Source organism: Chlorocebus sabaeus, chromosome 8 (genome assembly GCF_047675955.1).
Source record: "Chlorocebus sabaeus isolate Y175 chromosome 8, mChlSab1.0.hap1, whole genome shotgun sequence".
NCBI lineage: Eukaryota > Metazoa > Chordata > Mammalia > Primates > Cercopithecidae > Chlorocebus > Chlorocebus sabaeus.
Window position 1 is genome coordinate 127,555,004 of NC_132911.1, and position 16,700 is coordinate 127,571,703.

The window sequence follows — 16,700 nt, forward strand, 5'->3', positions numbered from 1 at the left end:
GTGAATAATAATGTTAACTATAATCAGGCATATTTGTTTGCTTTCATGAACACTGCAACAAAACACTAAGTGCATAACTAGAAAGACTTTAGCTTATTCAAAATAGATCAGAATTCTAAAATTGTCTGAATGCTTTCTAATGAGGCCAGTGGACGTTGCATTTTTAAGAAACAATCTTATGTACATTTAAATGTAAATTCTCCAGAAATCCTGATCTTTAGTAATTATAACCCTCAGTTACAAACAATTAGCAAAGAGGGATGTATCTGTCCTTAGTTGCCATTCTTAAATTTAAATAAATGTAGGGGCAGGAAACCATCTATCTGTCCACTTAACATAGCAGTCCGGAAGGAAATCTTTATGAGCAGAACTTAGCTCTGTGTTAACTGAAGTGAAGTTATACTCACCTACTGGTTTTTATTTGATATTAAATACTTAGGATAATTTTAGTAAACTCTTGAAGGCAGACTGAAAATACGTTAAATTTTTGCTCTGAATACTGTAGCAGGAAAGGTAGTATAATAATATTTAAGAAAATATTTTTAATTTAATTCTGGAAATTAGAGATGCCAGGATAAAACTGGGGGTCGTAGTTTTAAAGTGCTATGGGAAAAATAGTACTATTGTTCAGTTTGGAAGTTGTTTAAAATCTTTCTGAAATTTCTTCTAGAGTCTTGGAAATTCACAGAGAGAATATGAAAAGCAGGTTGTCCTGTACAGTATCCGCAATCAGTTACGATATAGAAATAACTTAGGTAAGTAGAGGCACGTTTATATTGGGATGGAACTGACCATTGCTTTATCACATTCGTAAATCTTTCTTTTCAATACACATTTTGTAATACTGAATTTATTCCATGTACGGACTTTAAGAAACTCTACACTGATCCATTCCACCTAACAACAATTTGTATTAGCAAGTAGATTTTTCATTCTAATTCTGAAAAAAATTATTTTTAGAGTACTGTTTAAAGACTCATTTTATCTATAAAATAATCCTAATTCCAATGTCCTCTTTTTGCCTGAGGCAAGAAAATATGCCATAAAAGAAAAAGTATACTAGTTCTTAGTAATTTTTGACTTTGAGTTGTCTTCATAAATTTTCCAAATAATGTGAAAAACTCTTTCCATAATAATTGGGACACATTTTAAACATAGTTCATTCCATGGTTTTTTTTTCTTCTTTCTAAAAAAAATTTGTTTATCAGATTATTTTGGTTAGTCTACTCTGTTGCCCTGGTAGTCTTTCACTCCTGTTTGTTACTCTTATTTTAAGCATAACATTTCTGACATTGTTTTTTTTCCTGAACATTTTCCATGAAAGTCAAAGGGCTTTTTACATTTAAAAACTAAAAAAACAGCACATAATTTTAAAAAATAGATTTGACTTCATTGAAAACTAGCATTCAGTTTGGCTCTCTTGTAAAGTAATAGAATACAATTCAATAAACCTCTGTTTTGTACCTTTTGGGGGAGCATGCTGGTAGTTCCCTGCTTGTTTTCTCGTTTGGCAAGAATTATTCTCTACTAATCTGCCCTATTATACATTTGACTTCTATACTCTAAAATCTATTTCATGTGATATAATTGTTTCTTTGTTCCAACTTAGAATGTTTTGTTTGTTCTCTTGTAACTTACATACTTTTAAATTACTGTTGGTTTGTAAAGTATTTATAATTAATATATAACTGTAAGAAACCTGAAAAAAAACTGGACAATTTCCCTCTTTTGTGCAGTTAAACATGTCAAGAAAGATGAACGCAGATACTATGAGGAACTGCTAAAGTACAGCCGAGATCATCTCATGCTGTACCCTTACCATCTATCGGATATTATGGTGAAGGGCTTGAGGATAACACCATTTTCATATTATACTGGGATTATGGAGGTGAGTTTATAGTGTGGGTGAGCCATTGGGAATGGGATGGGACTACATGTCTGGGACTTTTTCAGGTGTTCACCAACTCTTCGGCTGTCATCTGCGGTGAACACTCTTTCTGAACTATAAGTGTAAAGAGGACTGTTGGTGGCAAGTTAACTGTTGAGCCGCACTGTACAAGTACTTATCCTTATTGGTGTTTTTACATTGGGAAGGTGTCTATTTCTATTCTGGTTCTTCAAGGTGCTGTTGACCCTTTGTGCTGTTGTAGCACTGATCAGTCATTTATATTAGCAGAATCTGTAAATTTTACTGCTTTTTAAAACATGATTAAGGTTGAAAATGTGGGTGACAGAATTGAACATTAGACTCTGAGAAAATTAATGGGTGCAGTGGCTCAAGCCTGTAATCCCAGCACTTTGGGAGGCCAAGGTGGGTGGATCACAAGGTCAGGAGATCAAGACCACCTGGCCAACATGGTAAAACCTCATCTCTACTAAAAGTACAAAAATGAGCCAGCCGTGGTGGTGTGCACCTGTAATCCCAGCTACTTGGGAGGCTGAGGTGGGAGAATCACTTGAACCTAGGAGATGGAGGTTGCAGTGAGCCGAGATAGCACCACTGCACTCCATCCTGGGCGACAGAGCGAGACTCTGTCTCAAAAAAAAAAAAAAAAAAAAGAATATATTTACATATTCACTAACTGTCTAACAAATAAATGATGACATAGACCCAACATTATATAATACAGGTACCAGAAAAGAGAAATATGTTAGTAGTCTTGGCTGTTAATCTCTTTCTATAATTATTAACTTTTAGTTTCAGCCTTTTTCCAAAGACAGCTTTTAGGCTTGTATTGGATAACTTTAATACTAGTTGTATACTGTTTTCAAGTGAGCTTTATGAAAGATTGGCAATATTTATTTAGTATTCAGTTGCTCTTTATTTATGTTTGAGTGCTCCTGTTTGGGGCTCACTAGCCACTTGAAGAGCAGAGAGGAGCCTAGAACTAAAGGAGTTGGGAACCTATGGTAACATGAAGTTAGCCCCGCTTATGATGTGTCCTTTGCTGTTTGCTCCCTTCGCTTATCTACAAAAGCCCCTCCTTCGTGGGCTTCTTCTGCAGTCCCATGCATCCCTTGTTCCTCTTTTGGAGGAAATACCAGAGGAAAGCAAGAGGCCCGATAGTCCAGGTACCTTAGTGAAGAACCAGGGTAGCACAATGAAGGTGGCAGCTAATCAGGAAGTAGAATAGTTACTGCTGTCTCTGTATTTTTCTAGTGTAGTCCACGCATTTGGGAGCTAAAATAGGTGGAGTTTTTGTTTCATTTACCAGCTTTCATTTCAGTTATATCCGCATGGTTGCTGCATTCTGGTTTCTGTTCTTATATCATTGGGTATAGTTCCTGGGTTGAAAATGGGCCTTGTGCCCCCAGGAAGCAGTGGGTTTGTTATTGGAGAAACAGATTGGGGTAGAAAAAGCTGGATACGAAGTTTAAGTCTTCTACGAATTGGGACTTATAGGATCAAAGGCCACTAAGTGGTTACAGTCTTTATTGGTAGTGCATGTTGACGGAGCTGTGGCACATTATTTGGCTGTCTCTCATGGTGTGGATCTAGGATCAGGTATGAAATGTGGAGAGGCTGGAACCCTGAGCTCTAATAGAGGCATTACTTACATAGCTTCCACAGGGCAGAAGTGATGGGGCAGCTGTCTGGGATTCGTAGAGAGCCTCGTAAGAAACCCAGACCTGAAAATCTGCCCTTTAATTACCAGGTTGGGAACATGTGTGGGAAGTGCCACAGGGTGGCATGTATGCTCTAGGTAGCCAAACTATGATCTCACTGCTTCCTGTAATAATCATTGTTATTGGCTGTAATAATATTGTAGTCATATACATTTTTATTTAAGGACATTTTAGATTTCAAATTAAAAATTTTTTTCTTTTTAAAAGGATATTATGAACAGTGAGAAAAGTTATGATTCATTGCCCAATTTTACTGCTGCTGACTGTAAGTATTTAATTGTGCTGAAGAAGGTAATGTTTAGGTTGTGTCTGTGCATCCTGTCATCTGTTAATATTGTAATGTGTGTTTTTAACCTGAAATATGTGAAAAATGGAAATAGTAAGCAACATATTAGTGGGAATTTTATCAGATGATACCAGATGCATGTATAAGATTTACTCTAAATGTCTAAGAGAGGAATATTTGAGAGGGGTAGAATCAGAAAAATAAGACTAATCTATATATTTCCAGAGAATGAAGTTCTTTCTGATACTTGGGCTGTGTGTGTATTAAATGTGGGAGGAAAACTTGTACACAGTATTTTTGCAGGTCAGTTTTTAGTAACTTGCTGCTGTTTTATTATGCTTACATTGGCAAAGTGTGTATTTTGAATGTGTCATAATTCTGTTGTTTAAGAAGCTTTCGCTGAGAATTACATTTTGACTTCCTAAAATTGGCAGGAGTTCTGCTTTTTAAAAATGTTTTTATTTGTTAGAAGTGTCAGCTTGATTTCATCTCTCCCAAAGTTTAGCTTTTATGTTTTGTTTGAAGACTTCCTTTTAATTTGATATTGATATTTGATTAGTAATTGAAAGATGAACATAAATTCAGGCTTTTCGTACAATCACTTGTGAGTGTATTGAGATTTCAAGATATATTAAATGTTTTTAAAGGAAAGACTTTTTTTCAGGTCTAAGGCTTCTTGGCATAGGAAGAAACCAGTATATTGATCTTATGAATCAATGTAGATCATCAAAAGTAAGTTAGTACTTTCCCTTTCTTTTTCATTGTTTTGGCCTCATCATGCAGTTTGATTAGTTTTTTTAAGCGGTAGAAATAATGAATTATTTGTCTGTGACGAAATAAAATGTACTTAACACAGAAACAATACAAAAAGAACTCCTCAGTATTCTCTAGGTTATAGCTTAAATGATTATTTAAAATGTTTAATGCATAAAACATTTATTTTTAAAAATTATTTTTGTTCTCTTAGTCTTTTTATTTGCTCATTCTACTTGTAGAGTTCACTTAATGGGTGAAATAAGTGTTCGCATTTTCAAATGCAGTTTTTACTGCTTGGGTTTCACTTGAGTTTCTGGAAGTAAATCTGGATTTAACAATTAGTGTTTTGAAATAATTTATTTTGAAACAATTTAAGAATGACTTTCTTCATACAATATGTTAATATCTAGAATTATTAAGATTTTAAAACATGAAGGTTTAAGAAGATACTTATGTAGTCCGTTACAAACAATCTTATGATGTGATTGATGAAAGAAGAAAGTGATAATTTTAGATTGCAAATTCTCAAGTGTTTGTACCATTGCAGAAATTCTTCAGAAGGAAAACAGCCCGTGATCTTCTACCAATAAAGCCGGTGGAAATTGCCATAGAGGCGTGGTGGGTGGTGCAGGCTGGATATATCACAGAAGATGACATCAAGGTAGAAGTCTTTAAAAGTTAAACATAGAATTTTTATTTTTTAGTTTATTTTACAATTTTTAATTATAGCTTATACTTTTTAAAAAAAGTAACATCATTTTGTTTTCCTGAAGAAAATGAAACTTAAACTTAAATTTTAAAATGATCTTAGTAGACTAGAATATTGGTGAGTTTCAGAGATATTTTTTAATGGTGAGGGAGACCTGACTTGGTTCAAGTACAGTTATCTGGGGATGTTAATTAGGTAGAAACTTCATGTAAAGTAACATATGATGCCACAGCTACCACTAACAATAATATTGGCTAACACTTTTGAACATCTGCTGTGTGCTAGATGTGCCAGGCTCTATTGCAAGTGCTTTTTATATTGTCTTACTTAATATGTATTATTTGCACCCCCATTTCACAGATGAGGAAAGTGAGCCCAGAACAATTAAGTAACACCCCAAATCTTAGCAGTAGTAAAGGTCCAGGATTTTTTGGCAGTTTGCTGTGAAACTTGTACTCTTAATCACCGCGAAGAACTGTTGTACTGAGGCAGTAGGTGCTTTTATGGGGCGATAGTGTCAAGATCAAGAGAGTTGATATTCCCAGTGGTCAGACCACATCTTGGAAGGGATATTGATTTAGAGGAAAGGGGTGGAGTAATGAGGGCACCTAGAGACCAAGTTGTATTTATGTGTAGCTGAAGCAATGTAAATGAGTATGTAGGCTTCTTTATAGTCTGCATTTAATTTTCTCCAGAGTACGTACTAAATCCAATGAGCGGAAGGCTTAGAAATTGTACTTCAGTCTAAAGTACCTCCTAGTGGAACTCTCAAATAAGCTAGTGAACTTTCCTTTTACTGACAATATTCATGTGCAGTTTAACTAAACTTCTGATTAGAGAGATTCTGAGTTGGCAGATGGATCTAATTCCAATTCAATGACAAGGAACAGATATTACTTACCAGCAAATGCTGGTACTTACAGTAAGTTTGTTCTCTACATTCTGTTGGTATGTTGCATATTTTGGCACCTTAATTGATGGCTATGTGCATAGTTTTTTGTTTGAATTATAGAGTGATAAATATGTAGTTCATTGAGCTAATGACATGTAATCCCTGGTTTCAACATAAATAAATTTCAGGAGACTTGTAAATTAGTTAATTTGGACAGAACTTAATTAAAAATATTTTGCTTTTCTTAGATATGCACTTTGCCTGAGAAATGCGCTATTGATAAGATCATCGATTCAGGCCCTCAACTCTCTGGATCACTAGATTACAATATAGTACATAGTAAGTGGTTAGTAGAAATGGTCTTTTGTCAACATAAAAACTTGTTTTAAACCATCAATAATTACTAGCAATTACTTATCAAGTAGGTACAAATAGTGCTATTTTCTAAGGCATGTTATTGTTTGAAATGTGACCTTAGTCTTTTGTTTTCCACTGTGGGTATAATTAGTCACATACACTAGAAATTTATGCAACTGAATGGTAAGAAAAATTTTGTACTTCTAAGCGTATGCAGGAAACCGAGATTTAAAAACTTTAATTCTTTTTCTCTTCTATTTTACTTCTTCCTTCGTCACATAGCATTCATTTGTTAGAATCTTTATAGAAAGCCAGGAATCAGTTTTTTTAAAAGAAAAATCACTGTTGTGTAGTGTTCCATCTAAAACAAGGTGCTTTTGTTTCTTTAGGTTTATATAACAAAGGATTTATTTATCTGGATGTACCAATATCTGATGACAGTTGTATAGCAGGTAAGTCTGTGCTAACATTTTTCACTGTGTTTTGAATGGATATCAGATACTAAGCACTGCATATCATCCATTCTAGGATCTTAGATGTTGGGATATTTCAAGAAAAATATTTCTTCTTTATTACATTTTAACACAGTACGATGGTTTTACTTAAATTCCTTATTCTCATTTTTGTATTTGGTGTACACACTGTACTAAAGTAATAGAAACCCAAGGTAAATTTCTAACAATCCTAAATCAAATCAATATTTTTATAAATTTGTGTTACCTTTTAATCCTTGTTCATTGTGTAGCTGTTTTTACATGTGTTCGGTAATCTCATAGAATTGTATGTTCTCACTTTCCCTTAACGTACTAGTGCATTATTTTTTCATGTTACTGTAGTCTTTTTGTCTATTTCCTTTTCCCTTCTTCCTTTACCTGCTTCTCTGAGTTAAACCAATATTAAGAGCCTTGTATATTTGTCATACACTTTATGGATGTATCAGTTTATTAAACCATTTTGTATTTCTGGTAATTTAGATTATTTCCAGTTTTTTGCCACTACAATACTGATATGTTCAATATCCTTGAACACAGAGTGGTGCTTTTTTTTCTATAGGTTATATTTCTTACCAATTTATAGAAGCACTTACTGTGTTCAGGTTAGATGTTACAAGTATGTCTTGTGGCATATCTTTTAACTATTGTTCTTGTGTTTTATCATACTTAGATGTTGAATATTTGTGTAATCAAATATAAAGTGTCAAAAAAATTTCAGAGAATGACCCTAATATTAACAAAGTGGTGCTGATAGGGTTTATTGCAGAAATACTTCTTTATATCAGTGTTGAATCTTGACAAGATATCATGCTGTAGCATGTCCAGACCTTTGGGTTGGCATATGTTTGTGATTCTTTAATAACACATTTTAAACCTTGTGCATATGTGAATTTTTTTCTTTTTCTTTTTCTTTTTTTTTTTTTTTTTTTGAGACGGAGTATAACTCTATTACCCAGGCTGGAGTGCAGTGGCATGATTTTGGCTCACTGCAACCTCTGCCTCCTGGGTTCAAGCGATTCTCCTGCCTCAGTCTCCTGAGTAGCTGGGATTATAGGCACCCACCACCGCACCTGGCTAATTTACTCTACAGGTAAAACCCATAGAGACAGGGTTTCACCATTTTGGCCAGGCCAGTCTTGAACTCCTGACCTCCAGCGATCTGCCCACCTCGGCCTCCCAAAGTGCTGGGATTACAGGCGTGACCCACCATGCCCGGCCTGCATCCTATTTTAAGCTTGGAAAGACTCCTTAAAAAGTAAAGGAAATACTAATTTGGGTTTGTATAGTTGATGCTATAACAAAATACTAGTTTTAAAATGAGAAAGATTTTGACAAGGAAATGATTTCTGAAGACAGAGGTGGTCATGGTTTCCTGTCACAGTTGGAAAATATGAAAGTATTACTCTAGTGCCTACTCTGATCAGATAAGCTGACGTTGATTCATTTGAGATCCACCTTTTAATAAAAATATTAGTCTTTGACTAGTTCGTTTCAGTCCAGTTTGACTGTCAGTTTGAACACTGACTCACATTAGAGTAACTTTTAATATTACTTATGTCTAAACTAAATTCATTTGAAGAAAGCAGTCAGAGAAGGGCCAGATGGATGGTGCCCCATTACGTTGATGTGTTCTACCGTACTTCACTTAGTGGCTGCTGGCATTTGGTGGTACACACAGACCCATGGGATGCTAATTGCTAAACTTACCCTTGTCACCATGTTGCCTCTTTGGCTGTTCCGCACATTAGAATAAACACATAAAAGCAGTTTGACAATGTGGAAGGCATCAAATTCAGTACAAATAATACCTCAAGGTGATTTCAAAAGAGGCATTTCAGATACGTTTCAATGACAAAAGAAACAAGCACTATGGTTGGTGATACAAATATAAATGGAGGTTAGAAATACTTTTAAGGGAGTAATCATGAAAGGCTCTTTTATTAAATAAATTTATTCCATTATTCATCAGATTTTCTAACTATTTTGTGTGTCTTTTATAGCTTCCTGATTTCTGTTTTGCTTGAATGGAATACCCATAGAATATAGAAATAGTCTGAAAATCTTGAGAACTTTCGTTGTATATATTTAAATTTGTAGTTTGTTTGGAACTTACTTTCGTATTTGATGTGGAGTAAGGCTTCAACTTATTTTTCTTCTCTTTGAATAACCAATAGCATTTGGACAAATGCTAGCACTGTTTTTTCGATAACTCATTACTGCTGAATGGAGGCATAACTTTTGTTGTACACTAAATTCCACCGTATATTTTATCTAATTTTGGTACCCCTTTTTCTTCTGCTGATACAATACTGTTTTTTGTTTGTTTGTTTTTTCTCTGAGACTGTGTCCTGCTTTGTCGCCCAAGCTGGAGTGCAGTGGGGCGATCTCGGCTCACTGCAACCTCCGCCTCCCGGGTTCAAGCGATTCTCCAGCCTCACCCTCCTGAGTAGCTGGGACTACAGGTGCCTGCCACTGTGCCTGGCTAATTTTTGTATTTTTTGTAGAGACAGGGTTTCTCCATGTTGGCTAGGTTGGTCTCGAACTCCTGACCTCAGGTGATCTGCCCACCTTGGCCTCCCAAAGTGCTGGGATTACAGGTGTGAGCCACTGTGCCCAGCCTACAATATTGTTTTGATTATTGTAACTTAGAGTAACTTTTAATATTAGTTGTGGCTAAACTTTCCTTGTAAGTCTTTTTTTAGTAACTTTCTTGGCTATTCCAAGACATTTATATATGTGTGTGTGTGTATGTGTGTGTGTGTATATATACATGTATATATATTATTTATATCATATATATCATAGTTGTGTGCATTTATGGGATACAATGTGATGTTTTGATGTATGTGTATAATGTGACATGATTAAATCAAACTAATTGACATATTCATCACCTCACCTGTCATTTTTTTAATGGTGAGACATCTGAAATTTACTCTTATTCTGAAATACTTAATACATTTTTATTGACTGTAGTCACTGTGGTGTGCAATAAATCTCAAAACTGATTCCATCTGTCTGAAACTTAATATGCTTAACAGCTGCCCATTCCTCGGTCTGAAACTGTACCCTTTTATCAACAACTCCGCCTTCCCTCCTTCTCTACTCCCCCAGCCTCTGGTAGTCATCTTCCTACTCTCTGCTTCTGTGAGTCCAGCTTTATTAGATTCCACATATAAGGGAGATCATGCAGTATTTGCCTTTCTGTGCCTGGCTTATTTCACTTAGCGTAATTTCCTCCAGTGTTATTCATGTCGTTGCAAATGACAGGATTTCTCTTTTTTTATGGCTGAATAGTATTCCATTGTGTATATATACCACATTTTAATCTATTTGTCTGTCGATGGACACTTAGGTTGTTTCCATGTCTTGGCTGTTGTGACTTATGCTGCAGTGAATGTGGAAATGCACATATCCCTTTGAGACACTGATTTCGGTTCTTTTGGATATATACCCAGAAGTGGGATTACTGGGTCCTACGATAGTTCTATTTTTAGTTTTTTTAGGAACCTTCAAACCATTATTTTATAATTAAAGAAAAATTTATTAATATATTTTTCAGTAGGCAATAATTATGATACAAAATTCTAAATTTACAAAGGGGTATAAAAAAGTCTGCCTTCCACTTCTGTGGTTAGCCACCCAATTCTCTTTCAGCAGCCACTGTTAAGTTTCTTCTGTTTCCTTCTAGAAGTATCATATATGTATATATTCTTTTTTGTGTGTGGTTGTATTTTTACACAGATGGTGTACTCTAGACTTTTAAAAGAAATTTAATATGAATTAGAGACTATTTCAGATTCCTTCATGTAGAGTCACCTTACTCTTTTTGCTTAGATATAAATTTTGACCTAGGAAAATTTCTAATCGCATAGTGCCTTGGTTTCTTTATCTCTCAAAATGGAGTAACTGGCCAAGCACAGTGGCTCACACCTGTAATCCCAGTACTTTGGGAAACCAAGGCATGGGATCGCTTGAGCCCCGGAGTTGGAGACCAGCCTGGGCAATATAAAGGGACTCCTTCTCTACAAAAATAAAAATAAAAATAATTAGTCATGCGTGCTGGCTTGTGACTGTAGTCCCAGCTACTTGGGGGATTGGGGCAAGAGGATTGCTTGAGCCTGGGAGGTTGAAGCTGCAGTAAGCCACGATCCCCCCACTGCACTCCAGCCTGGGTGACAGAGTGAGACCCTGTCTCAATAAATAAATAAATAAGCGAATGAATGAATAAATACATTTAGAAATAGGGGTAATTATACTACCATATAACTCATGGAGTTAGGAGGATTAAATGAAAATGTATATATAAAGTACTTGGTAATAGCCTAGCACTTAGTAAGCATTCAAGCATTCAATAAATGCTATTATTATTTACATAGCTGATAGTGTAGGGAAATAGTTAATGTTGTCAAATATGGAATTTCTAAAATATTTCTAAAAAGAAACCATTGATCATTAAAAGTACCTAGATGACTAGAAATATAGGTAGTACTAAATTAGAAAATGACATGAGCCAGATCTGTAAAGTGAATAACCTATCCTCAAATGTATGTACATTGTAGTTTTTCAGTGTCTTAATTTTGACCATTTGAATTTTGTCTTATTTTTCACTGTTAGGAATAATTTAAGTTTTCGGGTACAATTAGATGATATTAGGGCCAGGGGGGACATAAGGATACCCAAATGCTACTATGGCCAAGACATTCCTCCTTCTCAGGATATTTTCAGGGTAAATGTATGCACAGGGGAGAATGGCAAAGGAAAGCATAGAGCTTATTTTTTATTGGCTGGGCAGAACACTTTGGTAAATCAGATTAGAACATTTGGACCAAAGAGATAGAAGTGAGTATGAATGAACATTCGGGTGGAGAGTGATGGTTGGGCTGCCCACTCTGCTCGAGGGGATCTTGACCCTGTTGCCACTGAGGCCCACTGGGGAGGATACCAGATTAGAAAGCCCCAAAGAACAAGTTAGCCCAGTGACTCCTGGTAAACGTGACAGTCATGCAGATGAATTTCCCTTTTTAGGATGGAGGAGGGATGATGCGCAGACAGAGCCAATACTTTGCATCCACCTGGTTTTTGTATAGCATAGCAACTCTTTCTTGCAGTCATTTGCTTTTCAGCTTTGGTCCACTCACCCCTGCTGCCTATGAGGCATCAAAAACAATGTATCAGAAACCCTTTGCTGGCTCCCCCTTTCTGAAGCAGCCCCTGTTCCCTTGCCCTTCTATCAAGTCCATGTCATCCAGCATTTCTGAGTTACCTGTCTCAGTAACTCTGAGAGTTTTGTGGTGAATTAAATGAACTCTGTGGATTTTGTGTCTACCTTCAGAGTCTTCTCTGTGTAGGTATTGTTGTAGAGTTTCAGAAAACTTGCTGTGGAGTGGATAAATAAATCAAAAGCTGAATTCAGTCCCTAAGTTAGAGGTTTCTTTTTTTAATTAGATGTGTAGATTATACTTTCTTGTTTTATAAAATTGTATCACTGAGAAAAATCTCTTCTGTTTTAGTTCCACCTCTTGAAGGTTTTGTAATGAATCGAGTGCAAGGTGATTATTTTGAAACTCTACTCTATAAGATCTTTGTTTCAATAGATGAGCACACAAATGTTGCAGAGGTAAGTTTGACAACGTCTCATGAAAATATAATCTCAAGATTGTAAGTTTGTGTAGAGCAAGTAAAATTATTTAATATGGTAATATGTTTTTAGAATCTCCAGGTGGGGAGATTATACCATTATTACACTTAAATGTCATTATTCTTTCGTTAATTCTTATAAATGTATATTAAAATTTAAGTTAATAATTTATAATTTGGTTAACTTTCTATATGACTTTTTATACTTAAGTATTGTAGACTATATTGATCTATCCAGGAATTTTATTTTAAATGAGACAAAATTAAAGAGTAAGGAATCTTAAACTGTTGTAGTCACTGCCTGGATTTGTACTATAAGGATCTTAGAGATAGGGAAAGAAGAAAGTTCTGAATTGAAAATTTATTCAGTCTTCTAATTATTCATAATTTAAAAATTTTGCTAATTATGATTATATTGGTCTATTACAACTGTGTAATGTGCTGTTGATTCTAATAATGTAAAAATAAATTTTAATTTTATCTTCCAGCTTGCAAATGTCCTTGAGATTGATTTATCTCTGGTTAAGGTATGTTATTTTTGTGCTGATTTATTTGTGATGTGATAACTGAGTGGATTTTACTAGTAGATTTTTATCTTGATAAGCTACTGAGAAACGAAGGCATTGAGATTGTTGTTAGCTGTCTGAGAGAGTGTGCACAGTAAAGGGGCACTTGTAAAGAGCAGGATAAGGGGCCCTGAATTGGGATTCAAACACATGGACTGAAAAGAGAGCACTCATGCAAGCAGCAGCCCAAACAGTATCTTGTAGTGAGGTCCATTAAAGCAACAACTCCTGCTTCATTAGGGGTAGATGTAGGGAGGGCAAGGCCAGAGAGGTGGAAACATTTCCTCCTATACATTTATGAAGACCTTAAGGGAGGAGCAGGTCTACTGAAAATAGTTTCTAGTTACGGGCTGAAAATGTTTGAGAATCACTATTACTCTATTACACTATTTTTTTCTCTACAAATATTCTGATGTCTAGTTTATTTTAAATGCTAATTAGTTTCCTTTATATTCCTTTCAGAATGCTGTTTCAATGTATTGCCGATTGGGCTTTGCCCATAAGAAGGGACAAGTAATAAATTTGGATCAACTTCATTCATCATGGAAGAATGTTCCATCCGTAAACAGATTAAAGTAACTTATTTATTCAGTATGAGATATTAGAGTTTCCTTTTGAAAAGACAGTTTTACATACAGAAATTTATTTATTTGTTTATTTATTTATTGAGAGAAAGTCTCGCTGTGTCACCCAGGCTGGAGTGCGGTGGCGCGATCTTGGCTTACTTCAACTTGCACCTTCCCATGTCAAGCGAATTTTTTTTTTTTTTTTTTTTTTTTTTTGAGAAGGAGTCTCCCTCTGTCGCCCAGGCTGGAGTGCAGTGGCCGGATCTCAGCTCACTGCAAGCTCCACCTCCGGGGTTTACGCCATTCTCCTGCCTCAGCCTCCCGAGTAGCTGGGACTACAGGTACCCGCCACCTCGCCCGGCTAGTTTTTTGTATTTTTTAGTAGAGATGGGGTTTCACTGTGTTAGCCAGGATGGTCTCGATCTCCTGACCTCGTGATCTCGGCCTCCCAAAGTGCTGGGATTACAGGTTTGAGCCACTGCACCGGGCCTCAAGCGATTTTCATGCCTCAGCCTCCTGAGTAGTTGGGACTATAGGGGTGCACCACCATGCCCATCTGATTTTTGTATTTCTGGTAGAGGTGGGGTTTCACCATGTTGGCCAGGCTGGTCTCAAACTCCTGGCCCCAACAGATCCACCCGCCTTGGCCTCCCAAAGTGTTGGGATTACAGGTGTGAGCCACTGCGCCTGGCCCAGAAATTTTATTTATTCAACCTGTCAGTTGAGGTGAGCCCTATATATTAGTGATTTTTGATCTTGTGTGTGTTATGGATCTTTTTTGGAATCTTATGAAAACTAAGAAGCCTTTTCCCAGAAAAAAAACAAATACATACTTTACATAAAATCTTGAAGGGTTCTTGAATTTTTTGAAGCCTATCCGTGGATCTTAGTTAGGAACACTTGTTGTATGTAGGCAGAGCATTTTTGGGCTGCGTCTTAATTTTGGGCTTGAATATAAGACTGGATTTTGATGGATTGTTCATCATTTAAGTCTTCAGTAGATATTTTAATGTAAGGTCATTTATATGATTTTTAAAAAGCAAATGCATTCTCCATTAATAGGAGTACCTTAGATCCACAGAAGATGCTCTTGTCATGGGATGGAGGGGAAAGTAGGAGTCCTGTACAAGAAACTTCATCGGCAACTGACACCGATACAAATAGTCAAGAAGATCCAGGTTAGCAGTAACTCAGTTTAACATAGAGCCTGTCTGTAGGTACGGCACATGTCTGGGCATGTACTCTTATAGTTGTCTTCTAGTTTTGTTTTAGGTTTTATTCAATACGCAGTCTTCGAGTGTTTCACTGTGTTTTGGGCACTGTGCTAAGTCCTAGGTGTCTACAATTGACAAGAATATGGTACCTTTCTTCTAAGCATTAAATCTAAGGAGAGAGAAGAGAGTGTGACCAAACAAATTACAACAACACGGGCACCAATTATGATGCTTGTAGGGTGCAAAGAGGAAGAGACCCTTAATTGGCTAGAGAGGTTTGGGAAGCCTTCACAGAGAAGATATTATTTGAGCTAAGAATGAAGAAGAGCCTGCCAGCTGGTCAGGGAAGGAAAGCCATTTCAGCCCGAGGGAATAGTGAGGCTAAGCCCAAAGGGAAACAGCATAGTGGACAAGGCCTAGGGTTAAATGCTTTTTAATATTCTTTGCACTTCAAAATAGGTATGGCTGGAACCTCTTATGACTATGCTAGTGCCTTTTTAAAATTACGTACTTTCTGGTTATGAAATAAAGCTGAAATTAAATACTTTCACTCCAAATGGTAAGCAAAGAGTAATTTCCATTTACTTGATTTTAAATTACGGTGTTTTTCAGCTGACACAGCCAGTGTAAGCAGCCTGAGTCTGTCTACAGGACACACGAAGCGCATCGCATTCCTGTTTGACTCCACTCTAACTGCCTTCTTAATGATGGGAAATCTTTCACCAGTAAGCCCAATTCTTGTTTAAATATGAAGGTGTTTAAAGCAAATATTAGATATAAAATAATTTAATGCTTTTATATCTTTTTTAAAGTACTATATTTATTCCTGAAACACAACTGACTTAGAGGAGTATAATAACTTTCGGGAGGGTCCTTTTGTAATTGGAAGAATTAGCCCCTCACCCCACTGATCGTTAAGTTTAAATATATTTGAAAGGATAATATAAATATTAGATATGATTAGCATAAAGATGGAGAGGTAAAGCTTTAATATTTTGTTTCTTTTTTTTCAGAACTTGAAAAGCCATGCAGTCACAATGTTTGAAGTAGGCAAACTCTCAGATGAGTCTCTGGACAGCTTTCTCATAGAACTAGAAAAGGTAAATCTAGGTTGCATGTTAGGGGATGTTCGGGCATTTGGAATCTCTCCTTGCTTGACAGAATGCCAGTTATGCAGTCTGTTGATTTGGATGGGCTTTTGGTGTATTCTTGCTCGTTCCTACCTCATTCCCCAACTTAGTACTCTGATAGTCATTTAGACTTAAACATACTGAGTAGGTGAATTGATTTTGTGATTTTTAAAGTGATATGTCTACCTCATCTAATTCTTAACATAATTTGATATAATGAAGAAATGGGGTATGGAAATTTTAGTCTGTAATTTTTTAAGTTGAATTTTTTCTAAAATAGCTTTTCAATTTTTTTTCTGGTATGACTCTCTAAGATCACCTCTTAAGCAGTTTGATTTGAAGTTTTTGTTCCATTTACCTTGAATCTGGAACAATGTCCCTGGGTATCATATTTACGTCCGCTCTCACTATCCCTTTTAGCATGTTGAAGACTTCAGCCATATTTGCTCTTAAGCACCTTTTT

The 16,700-nt window shown here is 36.0% G+C and overlaps 1 protein-coding gene across 3 annotated transcripts in view; it reads left to right on the forward strand.

The window, feature by feature from the left end:
* Window positions 1-16,700, forward strand: part of FAM91A1 (family with sequence similarity 91 member A1) — a 104,499-nt gene that overhangs the window by 60,333 nt on the left and 27,466 nt on the right. For all 3 annotated transcript variants that reach the window (XM_073018338.1, XM_008001482.3, XM_073018340.1), the window contains exons 2-14: window positions 671-755; window positions 1,737-1,888; window positions 3,835-3,892; window positions 4,578-4,645; window positions 5,217-5,330; window positions 6,519-6,609; window positions 7,017-7,079; window positions 12,635-12,741; window positions 13,250-13,288; window positions 13,790-13,902; window positions 14,956-15,071; window positions 15,720-15,832; window positions 16,121-16,207. In XM_073018338.1, the coding sequence (XP_072874439.1) occupies window positions 1,805-1,888; window positions 3,835-3,892; window positions 4,578-4,645; window positions 5,217-5,330; window positions 6,519-6,609; window positions 7,017-7,079; window positions 12,635-12,741; window positions 13,250-13,288; window positions 13,790-13,902; window positions 14,956-15,071; window positions 15,720-15,832; window positions 16,121-16,207 (1,053 nt within the window). In that variant the 5' untranslated portion in view covers window positions 671-755; window positions 1,737-1,804. The remainder of the gene's footprint in view (window positions 1-670; window positions 756-1,736; window positions 1,889-3,834; window positions 3,893-4,577; window positions 4,646-5,216; window positions 5,331-6,518; window positions 6,610-7,016; window positions 7,080-12,634; window positions 12,742-13,249; window positions 13,289-13,789; window positions 13,903-14,955; window positions 15,072-15,719; window positions 15,833-16,120; window positions 16,208-16,700) is intronic.